The 14,572-nt window shown below is 45.8% G+C and overlaps 1 protein-coding gene across 2 annotated transcripts in view; it reads left to right on the top strand.

Annotated features, from left to right (window-relative positions):
* Window positions 1–13,754, top strand: part of NEMF (nuclear export mediator factor) — a 46,871-nt gene extending 33,117 nt beyond the window's left edge. The window contains exons 26-33 of one of the 2 annotated variants that reach the window (XM_053384151.1): window positions 177–327; window positions 1,130–1,207; window positions 4,047–4,226; window positions 10,570–10,602; window positions 11,701–11,807; window positions 11,902–11,945; window positions 13,061–13,140; window positions 13,323–13,754. In XM_053384151.1, coding sequence (XP_053240126.1) covers window positions 177–327; window positions 1,130–1,207; window positions 4,047–4,226; window positions 10,570–10,602; window positions 11,701–11,807; window positions 11,902–11,945; window positions 13,061–13,140; window positions 13,323–13,400 — 751 coding nt within the window. In that variant the 3' untranslated portion in view covers window positions 13,401–13,754. The remainder of the gene's footprint in view (window positions 1–176; window positions 328–1,129; window positions 1,208–4,046; window positions 4,227–10,569; window positions 10,603–11,700; window positions 11,808–11,901; window positions 11,946–13,060; window positions 13,141–13,322) is intronic. The other variant, XM_053384234.1, reaches the window with a different exon arrangement.
* The last annotated feature ends 818 nt before the right edge of the window (window positions 13,755–14,572 follow it).

Genomic DNA, 14,572 nt, shown 5'->3' with positions numbered 1-14,572 from the left:
CAGTGGCTTCCAAGCTTTTGGGGGGCCCTGCCCTCTTGTTTCCCCCGTGTCCCCTGCCCTACCTTATAAAAAGCTTTATTAGGAATGGCTGCAACCTGCTAAGGAAGACGCCACTAAGGGGTCGCTGTTGCCCAGTTTGGGGACCACGCGTCTCAGGCCACCTGCCTTCCCTCCAGGGAAATGAAGAAGAGGAAGCCAAGTGACCCAGAGGATCCAGACCCGCCCAAGGGGAAGGAAGAGGACGACGGCCCTCAGCTCCCAGCGCCTCCTCCCAGCGCCGGCAAGAATGCAGCAGCGGCCCAGCAGCCCATGAAGAGGGGACAGAAGGTGGGCATTGCAGAGCTGTAGAGTTAGCCTATTTTGCCTGCCGCCTGCACTTTGGAACTCCCTGCCTCTTGAGGTCAAGCAGCTGCCTTCACTTTCCCCTTCTTGGCACCTGCTAAAAACGTTCTTGTTTAGACAAGCGTGCCCAGGTGTTTAGAAAATAGCGTTTTAGCTTTGTTTAAAGCATTGCTGCAAATTTGTCTCAGTTTTATTGTTTTGTCTTTCTGCAAACCGCTCTGAGGGTTTCTCTTGCTGTCAAGCAGTGTTTAAATATTGACAAATGCAGCGGTACCTTGGTTCTCAAACTTAATCCGTTCCGGAAGTCCGTTCCAAAACCAAAGCGTTCCAAAACCAAGGCACACTTTCCCATATAAAGTAATGCAAAATGGATTCCAAGCTTTAAAAAACACACCCTAAAACAGCAATTTAGCATGAATTTTATTATCTAACGAGACCATGGATCCATAAAATGAAAGCAGTAAACAATGTACTGCAGTCACACAAATCAATCAGTAGCTGAACTGGGTTCCACGCAGTCACCAAAACAAAATAAAAAAGCCGCAAAAACAAAAATGCAAAATAAATAGCAAAAACAGACAGACTTCCAGGTTTTCAGTGTTTGGGTTCCAAGTTGTTTGAGTACCAAGGCGTTTGAGAACTAAGGTACCACTGTAAAACGAATGAAATGGCTCGGATCCAGAACGAGTTGGGCGCCGCATTTGGAGCAAGTGCTGTGGAGGAGCCTAGAGCGCCCTGTCTGTGGAAAAAGCTGCTCCACTCTGCTCCTTCCCTCTCTCCTCTGCAGAGTAAACTGAAGAAGATCAAGGAGAAATACAAGGACCAGGACGAAGAAGAGCGGGAGCTGATCATGAAGCTGCTGGGGGTGAGTCAGGCGGAAAGGGGATGGGTCTCTCTCTCTCTCTTTTATTTAACTGTTTTATTAAATTTGCTTAGTAACGTAACATTATATATATATATTCTATAAACAAAGAATACAGAACACAATTCATTCATACTACAATGCATACCTACATAACATTAATATATATGGTTTCTGAAAAAGGACTTACATAACAAAATCCATTCAAAATACCATGCGGTTTACCCCCCCCACTCCAACCCCCCCCCCCCGGTCAGGCCTTTCCTTCTTCATATCTTTATCCATGTACACAGTCTGTTCATTCGAGCTTGTGTGTTAAGGTTGACTTCCCCTCTTTCTATCCAGTCCCTGTAAAAAGCCCATTTATTTGTGATTCTTTGGCATTTGTTTTCCCATCTATCCTCTGCCAGTATCTGTGCAAATATTTCTGATTGTACGTATTCAAAAACATAATCATTCCATTTTTCAATATTCCATTTGGCCTTTTCTATCCATCCCAAAGTAATAACTGCCATTCCAGCAAGAAGCATAATCTTGTACAACTCTTGCTTATTACCGTATTTTTCGCTCTATAAGACGCAGCAGACCACAAGACGCACCTAGTTTTTGGAGGAGGAAAACAAGAAAAAAAATATTCTGAATCTCAGAAGCCAGAACAACAAGAGGGATCGCTGCGCAGTGAAAGCAGCAATCCCTCTTGCTGTTCTGGCTTCTGGGATAGCTGCGCAGCCTGCATTCGCTCCATAAGACGCACACACATTTCCCCTTACTTTTTAGGAGGGAAAAAGTGAGTCTTATAGAGCAAAAAATACGGTACTTTTTTACTTTGTTATTTCCCAGTATTCCCAAAAATAACAAATCCCTATTAACTTCTATGTTTATTTGAAATTATCCAGAAATTTCCTTTATAATCTTTTGCCAATATTCCTTAACCAGATTACATTCCCACCACATGTGTGGATATAGTCCTTTTTCCTGACCACAATGCCAGCATTTGGGACTCAACTGGGATGGGTCTCTCTTTACCTGGGGAAGAAGGGCCATTGCAGCTCAGAGACTAGAGCATCTTTCTTGCGTGCAGAAGGTCTCTGGTTCAACCCCCAGCGGCTCTCCGGGTAGGGCTGGGAGATCTCATAGAATTGTAAGGCTGGGAGGGACCCCAGGGGTCATCTAGTCCAGCCCCCTGCAATGCAGGAATCCCAGCTAAAGCATCCATGTCCTGCCAAAACCCCCGGAGAGTTAGTACTGAGCTGGGTGGACAATTATTGTGCACAGAGAAACGCACAGAGAAACGCAAGAAAACTTGGGAGCATTCCATTATCTAAGACGCATGTCGAAAAAGAAACATAAAAGAATTAAATGATACAGACTTCCAACAGATTTATAGTCCTCAAAAAACCGAGCTGAAGAAGGCGTTTACTCCGAAACAGGGCCCTGTCCTGGTCACCACTACTGAGTCGTACATCTGATTCACACTCCGGATACTCCTTTTCGGCCCTATTTGATTCTTTATTCTACATTCTGATTCTATATAATATGGACTCCTTTTGACTGCCATTGAGACTTGTACAAAATAATTGTTGTGTACTGGTATTTTATGTACCTTTATACTATATCACTGCATATTTGAAACTACATTATTTCTGTACTTAAACGTTTTACCTTAAAACTATCGTACTTACACGTTGTGTTTAAATTTACTATTAGCTTCAAACTGTTATTCTTAGCAGAATATACACGTTTTTCTTTTCAACTCTCGAGTAGGAATTTTTCCTTATATTGAAACTTGTGGCCTGAGCTCTTGGTATATTCTTTTTACTGGCTCAGCTCTTCTGTGTCCACGGCTGGATTAATCATTAAGCAGAATAAGCACATGCTTAGGGCATCAATGGAAAACTGGAATTTTCCATTGCTGGATTTGCTATGGATCATTCGGTGAGGCTGAACCAGGCTCCACAAAAAAAGAAATAGCAGAGAGGTTTTCTTTGAAATTGAAAACTATTCTCAGTGTTGTCAAAAGCGGATTGATACCTGTATGATACCCGATAACTTGGATGTAAATTTCTCAGCTCAGCTTCGGCAGTTTCACTTGTATGTGCATCATACGTTCGGTGTAATAAAAAAGGTGAAAACAAGATTCAGACAATATTGAATCTGATTTTCCAAATGCCGACATTTGCTTTCGTATATTTTTAACATTAACGGTCACAAATTGCCCAGCTGAGCGTACATTTTCTCAGTTGAAGTATATTAAAAAATCCCAACAGAAGATGCCTTATTCCCGTGCAACACCCTCTTCAGATGTCAAGGAGATAAAGAACTATACAACTTTTAGAAGACATCTGAAGGCAGCCCTGTATTGGGACGCTTTTAATGTTTGATGCTTTATTATGCTTTATATATTCTGGGAAACTCAGCCAGAAGGGTAGGGCATAAATAATAAAATTATTATCTTTATCATAATCTCTACTAAGCATAGAAGCGGACATGTTATGTAAGATTAGTTCTGAGGATCTGATCAAAAACCTTGCAATTATAAAAAGTAGGAGAAAATGTTTCAAATACAAGTAAAATGGAAGTATACAAAAATAAACATTATTTTCCATCTTACTGTAGGTTTTGTTTCATTTTGAAAAATAAAAATTCATTTTGCTGTTTATTATTGTTTATTTTTTGAATTGGACACGTATGGGAGCACCAAAAACTTTTTAACTGCTTATGGCCTCTGAAGGTATTAATCTGGCCTTGTCTGTGGCCTACGTTCTGGGGTGGGGAGAAAGAGAAAATAAATGTATTTCCCCTTTGCTTTCTGTGTCGTGGCTTGAATTTGCGCCCAACCCAGTCTGCAGGGTCAAGCAAAGAAGAGAAGCCGAGGAAAGCCAAGAAAGGGAAGGGGGGTCCGGACTCTGGCAAGAAGCAGCCCCAGAAGCCGCGAGGGGGCCGGAGGGGAGAGGGGGTCACGATAGAGCACGTGGCCCTCGAGTTGCAGGACGTGGCTTTGGAGGAGCACCTGGACGAGAAGGTAAGCAGTCGAGAGAGAACCTGTCCCTGTTAGCGCACAAAGCCCCTGTGGCGATCACACCCAGGGCCCCCGGACATTTGACGGTCTGTTGACCCTGCGCCGCCACTGCGATTGCTTTTTCCGCTGCCACCACCCCGTATCTCACGGGGACACACCGAGTCCATTCAGTTCTTAACATAAACAAATAATCAAGTTTATTTTTAAATGCAGGAACAAGCTTATGGTTACAGTTAATTTTACTTGGCAGTTTCTTATCTTAGTTCCTAAAGGTAAAGGTACCCCTGCCCGTACGGGCCAGTCGTGTCCGACTCTAGGGTTGTGCGCCCATCTCACTTAAGAGGCCGGGGGCCAGCGCTGTCCGCAGACACTTCCGGGTCACGTGGCCAGCGTGACGAAGCTGCTCTGGCGAGCCAGCACCAGCGCAGCACACGGAAACGCCGTTTACCTTCCCGCTATAAAGCGGTACCTATTTATCTACTTGCACTTAGGGGTGCTTTTGAACTGCTAGGTGGGCAGGAGCTGGGACCGAAAGACGGGAGCTCACCCCGTTGTGGGGATTCGAACCGCCAACCATGCGATCGGCAAGTCCTAGGCGCTGAGGTTTTACCCACAGCGCCACCCGCGCCCCTTATCTTACTTCCTAACAACTCCAAACTGATTATTCCAACTATCTATCTGACTCCACCTAACAATTCCTCTCACTCTCTCACAATACAACTCGACCAACCCACACCTAAACCTCCCTCTTCCTTCTTCAACTCCCAAACCTCAACTTCACTCAACTCGACTCGACTGACTTTCAAAACCTCCCACCCTAACTTTTATTCCCCCCTTGCATTCTCACTGGCCAATCACGCCACAACTATTTTAACCCTTTCCTTATGACCCATCCTAGGAGGCAAACGCCACAGCCCCTAACAACTTGGGACCAGTTTTCCTGCGAGATCGCCTGATCCCACAGGCTCCCACTCGATCCCTTCACTCTGCGAAAGGGGCATCACTGCAGGTGCCACGTCTGTAAGAAACCAATATTTTAGTTTGGCGGTACCGTATTTTTTGCTCTATAAGACTCACTTTTTCCCTCCTAAAAAGTAAGGGGAAATGTGTGTGTCTTATGGAGTGAATGCAGGCTGCGCAGCTATCCCAGAAGCCAGAACAGCAAGAGGGATCGCTGCTTTCGCTGCACAGCGATCCCTCTTACTGTTCTGGCTTCTGGGATTCAGAATATTTTTTTCTTGTTTTCCTCCTCCACAAACTAAAATCTTGTGGTCTGGTGCGTCTTATAGAGCGAAAAATACGGTGCCTGCACTTTGGAACTCCCTGCCTAGTGATTGTTATAAGGAAAAAAAATTCTCCTTTTCCCTTATGGGGTACCCGAGAGCACTAATAGGGTCCTTATGTAGGTTCTCTATCGGTAGGAGACAAATAACAGAAATCCTGTCTGCCAGGATACCTGATAATGGTCACTGATTGCTTTTACCTGGGCATCCTGGCCATTCTTTTGTGATGGTAAACTCAGTTCCTGAATCCGGGTCCAGGCTCACCCTATTCAGACACAGATATGCCCTTAAGACAGGATTTGTGAGCAAAGAGACAAAGGGGAGGAAATTTTCCCATTAACTCCCTCCTTGCAGAGGATCAATTTGGGAGAGTCAAAATGGTTTCGGGATTGCTCTCCTGTACTATTTCAGACACATGGTTTATATACTTACGTATGTGTTTGCCTCGTACATTTATGAACATTTATTATATACGGTAGATATGTAAGACCTCAGAATTCCTGTAACGTGATGTTAGGCAGGGGCCTTTTCTGCGTTCTTTTCTGCACCTGCTAGAAACAATTTTCTTTTAGACAAACTTGCCCCTGCCTATAGAACGTTGATATGCATTTTAGTCTGTTTGTAGCTCATTGCTGGTTCTGTCTTTTGAATACTTTAATGTGTTGTTTTTAACTGATAGTTTTCTTGCTATTTTTTACAATCAAGTAGTATATAAATTTTAATTAATAAATAAGAGGCGGCTGCTATAGAAAGCAGAGACTCCTCCTGCCCCCACGCTAGGTACCGCAGGCTTTCCTCCCTTGGAACCAGCCCTCCTCCAGGTACTTCCCCCTTGGCCAACCTGGTGCCCTCCAGGCTGATGGGAGTAGCAGCCCCACAACCTCTCACGGGCACCAGGTTGGCGAAGGGTGAGTTGCGGTCATTTCAGGGGTCAAGGTGAGAAATCTCCCCTCCCCACTCCCTGTTTTCCTGTTTCTTCTAACTGGTGCTTCCTAATCTGTTGCTGCTCAGCATGTTCAGTCCTCTTCTCCCCGCCCCCTTCGCCTAATTATTTCTTTGGTCTTGAAATATTTGTCGTGCTTCTGAAAATCTTGGGGTTCCCCGGAGCAGGCCAGGGTTCCCCTCTTGTTTCTCGAAAGGCCCATTTTGGATCTGTTCATGTTTCGTTGCTGGTGGAGGGAACAGTGACTGACGGATCCTGATGCTTATATAAAGATAGACAGGAAGTGTCTTACAAGAACTCATTTTTCTCCCCTTTGTTCTTTGAATTGCATTGCTTGTTTTTTGTTTTTTTTTGGAACATATTCTGCAAATGCCTAAATAAATAAATAATAATAATAATAATTTATTATTTGTACACCATCCATCTGGCTGGGTTTCCCCAGCCACTCTGGGCGGCTTCCAACAAAGATTAAGAATACATTAAAATGTCACACATTAAAAACTTCCCTGAACAGGGCTGCCTTCAAATGTCCCCTAAAAGTCTTGTAGTTGTTGTTCTCTTTGACATCTGATGGGAGAGCGTTCCATAGGGCAGGTGCCACCACCGAGAAGGCCCACTGCCTGGTTCCCTGTAGCTTTGCTTCTTGCAGTGAGGGAACCGCCAGAAGGCCCTCGGAGCTGGACCTCAGCGTCCGGGCAGAATGATGGGGGTGGAGACACTCCTTCAGGTAATTTGACGCATGCAAAAATATAGACTAAGACATACAAGACATGGGGGATATTCAGCTCAGAATAGACTCATTGAAATTGATGAGTGAAGAAGAGGTCTCTGCTCAGCTCTTGTGTTCGAATTTTGCTTGCTGGTTTCCCACTGAGGAGTCTGGTTGGCCCCTGTGAGAACAGGATGCTGGACTCGATGGGCCATTGGCCTGATCCAGCAGGCTCTTCTCGTGTTCTTGATTTCACTGGGTGTACTCTGAGTAGGATCAGAATCATGGAATTAGAAGGGACCCTGATAGTCGGAATCATTGGGTAGTAGTTGATTACTACCCAGTAGTAGTACAGTGGTACCTCGGGTTACAGATGCTTCAGGTTACAGACTCTGCTAACCCAGAAATATTATCTCAGGTTAAGAACTTTGCTTCTGGATGAGAACAGAAATCGCACAGTGGCGGCAGTTTCAGGTTAAGAACGGACCTCCAGAACGAATTAAGTTCTTAACCCAAGGTACCACTGTACAGTAACAAAAGCAGGCAGTTTTAAAGACCCAGCCACCAGATTCAAAGCAGTGAACAGCCACACTGAGTGAGATTTCTCTATTTTCCAGCTTCTGGGCCACCCAAGAAGAGCTGAGTAGCTTCCCAAAAGCTAGGCTTCTTTGCACCTCTCTCCCCCAGGCCCATTTTTTTGCTGAAGGCTAAGCATGTTGCTTGAGATGGTTTCACTCTACATCAAAGACAGCAGTGAGTCCAGCAATCTAGAAATCTCAAAAGGGGCAGGACACCTGCACATAATCAGGAGTAATTTAGTACTGGGGACGTGCTTCCGTCCCCCTGATCAAAATGCCCAAGGAGACCTTGAGATGATGAATGAAATCAAGGAAGCATCTGAAAATAGGAGTAGTAAAGGGTGATTTCAAGCACCCTCACGTAGACTGGCTAGATATGTGTTCCAGTCATGACAAAGGGGCAATATTTCTAGATACCCCAAATAATAATAATAATAATAATAATAATAATAATAATGTTGTTGTTGTTGTTTAGTCGTTTAGTCGTGTCTGACTCTTCGTGACCCCCTGGACCAGAGCACGCCAGGCAATAATAATAATAATAGACTGTGCACTAACAGTTGGTGTTAGAACTGCAACCCTCGACTTAATTTTGAGTGGCGCCCAGGACCTGGTGCGAGATGTAAGCGTTGTTGAGCCAAATATAGATGCAAATGGCCAAGGAAATCCAGCACCGTCACATTTGATTTCAAAAGAGGAAATTTGTCCCAAATGAGGAGATGGGTAAAGAGGAGGTTAAAAGACAGAGGGTCAAATCGCCAAAACGCCTGGGAGTTGTTTAAGACCACAATGTTAGAAACTCTAGTGTGTCCAGCAGATCAGGAAAAGGTACTGTGAGAGCCAAGAGATCACCAGCTTGGACCCCAGGCAGAGTCAGAGAAGCTATTGGAGGGTGTTGTCCAAATGAAAAGAACGCAGAGGAACACAAATCTGGCAAAGGAAGTGCAGAGAGAAAGGGATGCTTTAAAAAAAGCTTTGAAGAACCAAGAACAGGAAGTTTTTTAAATATGTTAGTATCAGAAAACCATCTAGGGAGACAGTTGGTTCCTCGGATGACTAGGGAGTCAAAGGAGTTGCAAAAGAGGATAAAGAGATTGCGGAGAAGCTAAATGATTTCTTTGCATCTGTCTTCACAACAGAGGATATAGGGCAAATATCAGAGCCTGAATTAACCTTTGCAGGAGGCAAGTCTAAAGAACTGAGACCGTGGTGGCAAGAGATGAAGTTCCAGGCCTAATAGACAAAATAAAAATTGACAGGTCGTCACACCTGGATGGCATCCACCTGACAGTTCTCAGTGAACTCAAGTGTGAGATTTCTGATCTTTGCACAAAAATATGTTAACTTATATGTAACAGATCAGCCCCCACACCTGACAACTGGTAAGCCAGCAATGTAATGCAATTTTAAAAAAAGGGATTCAGGAGTCCATTCTGGAAATCTCAGGCCTGTTGCCTTAATGTTTGGAAAACTAGTGGAGAGTGTTGTTAAAGATAAAATAACCCAGCACATAGAAGAACAAGCCCCACTAAAGCAGAGCCAGCATGGCTTCTGCGAAGGAAAGTCCTGTCTCACGAACCTAGTTATTTGAGAGTGTCAGCAAGCATATCAGCAGAGGTGATCTGGCTTACATTGTTTACTTGGACTTTCAAAAAGCTTTCGGCAAAGTACCTCACCAAAGGCTCTTGAGTAAGCTTAGCAGTCAAGGAATAAGAGGAGAAGTCGTCTTGTGGATAAGGACTTGGCTAAGTTGCAGGAAGCAAACAGCAGGAATAAAGGGACAGTTCTCTGAATGGGAAAAAGGAAGTGGAGTCTCCCAGGGGTCAGGACTGGGACCTGTGCATTTTAACTGGTTCATAAACGATCTAGAGTTAGGAGTCACTTGTTAAAATGAGATTGCAAGGAGCTCCAAAAGGACCTCTCCAAGCTGAAGTAAAATGGTAAGTGCAATTCAGTGTAAACAAGGTTAAATTGATGCATGTTGGGGCAAAAAACATAAATTTAACATAAACGTTCATGGTGACTGACCAGGAATGAATGAGACCTTGGGGTCATAGTGAAGATGTCAGCCAAGTGTGCAGCAGCCGTGAAAAAGGCAAATTCCATGTGAGGGATCATTAGGAAAGGAATTGCAAATAAAACTGCCAGTATCATAACGCCATTATATACAAATCTTCTCGAGCAACCACATTTAGAAGACTATGTACAGTTCTGGTCACCTCAACTCATAGAGGATATGGTAGAGTTGGAAAACGTTGAGAAAAGGGCCACCAAGATGACTGATAATTTTGAGTGAAGGAAGGTTGCAGCGTTCAGAACTTTTAAGTTTAGAGAAAAGGCAAGCAAGAGGCACTATGATAGAAGTTTATGAAATAGCACAGAGAAAGAGGGCAGTTTTTCTCCCTCTCATAACAATAGAACTCATCAATATCCAATTCGGCTGAGTGTTGGAAGATTCAGGATAGATAAGAAGACAGGACTTCTTCATGCAGCGTATAGTTAAACTGTGGAACTCATTGCCACAGGAGGCAGTCATGGCCACTAACCGGGATGGCTTGAAAAGAGGATTAGACAATTTCATGGAGGAGGAGAAGGATGCCAATGGCTCCTAGCCCCAATGTCTACACTCTGCCTCTACAATCAGAGGCAGCAATGCATCTGGACGCCAGTTGCTGGAAACCGCAGGAGGGGAGAGTTGCTCTTGTGCTCAAATCCTGCTTGCTGGCTTCCTATAACCATCCGGTTTGTGAGAGCAGGACGCTGGACTATGTGGTCCATTGGCCTCATCCAGCAGGACTCTGACGTTCTTACATTCTTATGTTGACTTTTGCAGGACGAGCAGGACCAGGATCAGCTGGGGAACGAGGTAAATACAAAATGCCCAATTTCTGGGGGAATGTTGGAAGTGCTTTGACTCGGTCAGATCCGTCGTATCCTGAACCTAAGAGAGCTGTGGCTTGGGGAGGGAACATGAAGATCCCTCCTCAGAACGTGTTCTCCCTGCCCACCCCTCCATTGATGCGAGGAATCGTCAGCACGGTGTATTCTTCGAACCCTTTTCTCTTATTTCTGTTGAGTTTCACCTGGTGACGAGCCACTCACAGATATCCTGTTGCCAAAAAGACTGAAGGAGGTTCCTTCCTTTGTTTTATGAAATAAATGCCACATGTTCTTCATCCAGTGGGCTCTGAAAATAGCTTAGTGTCAGTTTAAGATTTGTAAAGGTAAAGGGACCCCTGACCATTAGGTCCAGTCGCGGACGACTCTGGGCTTGCGGCGCTCATCTTGCTTTATTGGCTGAGGGAGCTGGGCATACAGCTTCTGGGTCATGTGGCCAGCATGACTAAGCCGCTTCTGGCGAACCAGAGCAGCGCACGGAAACGCCGTTCACCTTCCCGGTACCTATTTATCTACTTGCACTTTGACGTGTTTTCGAACTGCTAGGTTGGGAGGAGCAGGGACCGAGCAACGGGAGCTCACCCCGTCGCGGGGATTTGAACCGCTGACCTTCTGATCGGCAAGCCCTAGGCTCTGTGGTTTAGACCACAGTGCCACCCGTGTCCCTGGAAATAGCTTAGTGTCAGTTTTAAATAAAAGATTCTTACATGGGAGCATTTGAGTGAAATATGGAATGGCCACAAAAGACCATAAAGAAAACTTGTGTACATCCATACGGCCAATGGGGAGTCTTTAAAGACTGTATAAACCACCACCACCCCATTTGAAAATATTGTGCGGCACATACAAAAAGAAATGAATTACAAAGTTAAAACTGTGAAGAGTCCATTAAATCTCTGTCAAGCCAGCATGAGTGGTATGCGTGTTTCTACCCTAAGAAAGCTGGCTTGAATGTGTGTGTGTCTAAAGGATTTGCCTGAAAGGATAAAGCACAGAAAAACCCCAGAACCAGGCATGCCCCCCTCCCTTCACAGCCTCTGCTCCCATCCTCTCTGTTCTGTTTCAGGAAGGAGAGACGCTGTATGATTCTCTGACTGGGCAGCCCCACCTGGAAGACATTCTCCTCTTCGCCATCCCATTCTGCGCCCCTTACACCACCATGACCAACCACAAGTGAGTGGCAGCAACTCTTGGCCCCTTTGGCATTGCCCCTCGTAAAAGGGGCCTCCGATTAAACCTTGTGTTTGTTATTGTTCTTTTTTTAAAGATACAAAGTCAAGCTGACCCCTGGCACACAGAAGAAGGGCAAAGGTATTGTATATTCTCCGTTGCGTTTCTTTCCAGCTCCTTTTTGTTCTTCTAGCCAGTGGATCAATTGCACACACAAAAATTCCGCAGGGCAGCATCACTCGGGAAACTTGAGCGTTATGAGGCAGCTTGACCTCTTACCGTATTTTTCGCTCCATAAGACGCACCTGACCAAAAGACACACCTAGTTTTTAGAGGGGGAACGCAAGGAAAAAAATATTCTTTAAAGGGAGTGCTGAGCAGAGGCTGTATGCATCCCAGGCTCTGCTCAGCGCTCCCTTTCACAAGCCGTGAGGAGCGTGTGTGCGGCACTTGCGGGCTTTTCCCCAAGAGCCGCACACACGCTCCGTGTGGCTCTTTAAAGGGAGCGCAGCTCCTGGGGGCTTTTCCAGGAGGTGGAACAGAGGACAGAGGGGCTAAGCCAGAAGCTAGAACAGCAAGAGGGAGCGCTGCGCAGCGATCTCTCTCGCTGTTCCAGCTTCTGGCTTAGCCGCGCAGCCTGCAGTCGCTCCATAAGATGCACACACATTTCCCCTTACTTTTTAGGAGGGGAAAAGTGCGTCTTATACAGCGAAAAATACAGTAAATTTGTGGGGCCAAATTTCATGCTTACACTCCAATCTCTCAATGTCATTATCACATCATATGATTGACTGGTTGGTTTTCCTGTCCACCTGTCAAAATCCCTTCTGTGGTGTCCCCAGCCACCCAGTCATGTCTGGCATCAGGTGGGCTTGACTTGCCCCAAACGGCCTTGTGGGCCAAATGGGGAGGCCTGGTAGGTCCATTTGGCTACAAATCTGGAGGTTCCCTATCAATCCTATAGAAAGATGGATAGCCCAGAAATCTGTCCGGCTTGCAAACAACCACTCACCTGTCCTCTGTAGTGATTGGAGAATCATCTCCAGGTAAGCAAGCTTGGGATCCTTTTCCCCCTTTGGCCTGCAATGTGCCCACTGACTTCCATAGTGGGCAGAAAGGCTCGTAATCTATCAGTTGGGTGGTGGCCGCAGTGAACCTGCTAGCAAGGATGTTCTAAGCGAACAAACTGTGGTGCATTTCTGTCTCTGCTGATGGCCCCCTGCCCCATAAATCTGTGCCTTCTGTCTTCCCAACAGCTGCAAAAACGGCTCTGCACAATTTCATGCAGTCCAAGGAGGCGACCCCAAGAGAGAAGGATCTCTTTCGCAGCGTCAAGGTAAGAAGCCCCTTCTCTGGGCAGGGGGCAGGCCTGCAGCTTTGGCCGAAAGCAAGTGGCGTCTGCTTTCGGAGCCAATTTGTGTGGTTTTTTTCTAACCGAGTTTCCTGCTAACAGAACAAAGGTTTTGCTCTGTGCATGTACAGCTGATCAAGATGGAATCGTGTGATTTTCTTCTACAGGATACAGACCTGTCCAGAAATATTCCGGGCAAAGTCAAGGTGTCGGCCCCCAATCTCCTGAACTTGAAAAAGAGGTGAGGGGCCATTGCTCACAGCACCGCCGGCCTTCGACTGCCTTCGCCCACTGCCAAGAGTGACAACTGACCTCCCTGTCTGGACTTCCTTCCAGTTTTGCAAATACAAGTGTGACTGATACTGATGACTTCTGTTACTTATTTGGCCAAAGTGAGAGCAGAACATCCTGTTAACTTAGCTCCAGCTTTCAGATCACAGCTATGTGTGGAAGCGGGTTATGGTCTACCGTATTACCAAACTGCCCGAGTCCTTCTCATGTTTTAGACTCCAGATTTGAGCGTTCATATTGCTACAATGTCCAGAAAGCTGCTTATGGGACATCTTGCTGAGATGCTTATTAAAGGCCTCAGTCCCCTGCTTGTCTCCTCCCAAATGGATTGAGTTAGGTTTGAAATAAGAGGGTGCGTTTAGCAACACTGAGAGGACCTTGCATTTCATTGGTTTAGTATTCTTGTGTGGGCTGATGTCGAGAAATGAAGTCAAAACAACCCTTAGGTAAAGGTAAAGGGACCCCTGACCATTAGGTCCAGTCGCGGACAACTCTGGGGTTGTGGCGCTCATCTCGCTTTACTGGCCGAGGGAGCCGGCGTACAGCTTCCGGGTCATGTGGCCAGCATGACTAAGCCGCTTCTGGCAAACCAGAGCATCACACGGAAACGCTGTTTACCTTCCTGCCGGAGCGGTACCTATTTATCTACTTGCACTTTGACATGCTTTCAAACTGCTAGGTTGGCAGGAGCAGGGACTGAGCAACGGGAGCTCACCCTGCCGCGGGGATTCGAACCGCCGACCTTCTGATCGGCAAGTCCTAGGCTCTGTGGTTTAACCCACAGCGCCACCCGCGTCCCTTAGGGAGAGGGGAATCCCCTTCCAAAATACAAATTAGCTGTTACACCTGTTTACACACCAACATATTCATTCCACTGTTGAACAGCTCTGCTAGAAAGTTCTTCGTAATGTTTTGTCGGAATCTCCCTTCTTGTCATTTGAATCCATTGGTTTGGTTCCTGCCCTCTGGAGAAGCAGGAAGCCACCTTGCTCTTCCTCCCACGGGACATCCCTTCAGATACTTGAAGCTGGCTATCAGATCTTTTGTGATATAGTGCCTGACAGATGTAGCTGAGCAGGTTCAAGGAGCTACAGACTACGGAGCTCTTTTCCCTGAAGGAAATAAC

The sequence above is a fragment of the Podarcis raffonei genome, chromosome 1 (assembly GCF_027172205.1).
Source record: "Podarcis raffonei isolate rPodRaf1 chromosome 1, rPodRaf1.pri, whole genome shotgun sequence".
Classification (NCBI taxonomy): Eukaryota; Metazoa; Chordata; class Lepidosauria; order Squamata; family Lacertidae; genus Podarcis; species Podarcis raffonei.
The sequence above is the reverse complement of the archived record's forward strand: the minus strand, read 5'-3'. Positions and strand labels throughout refer to the sequence as shown.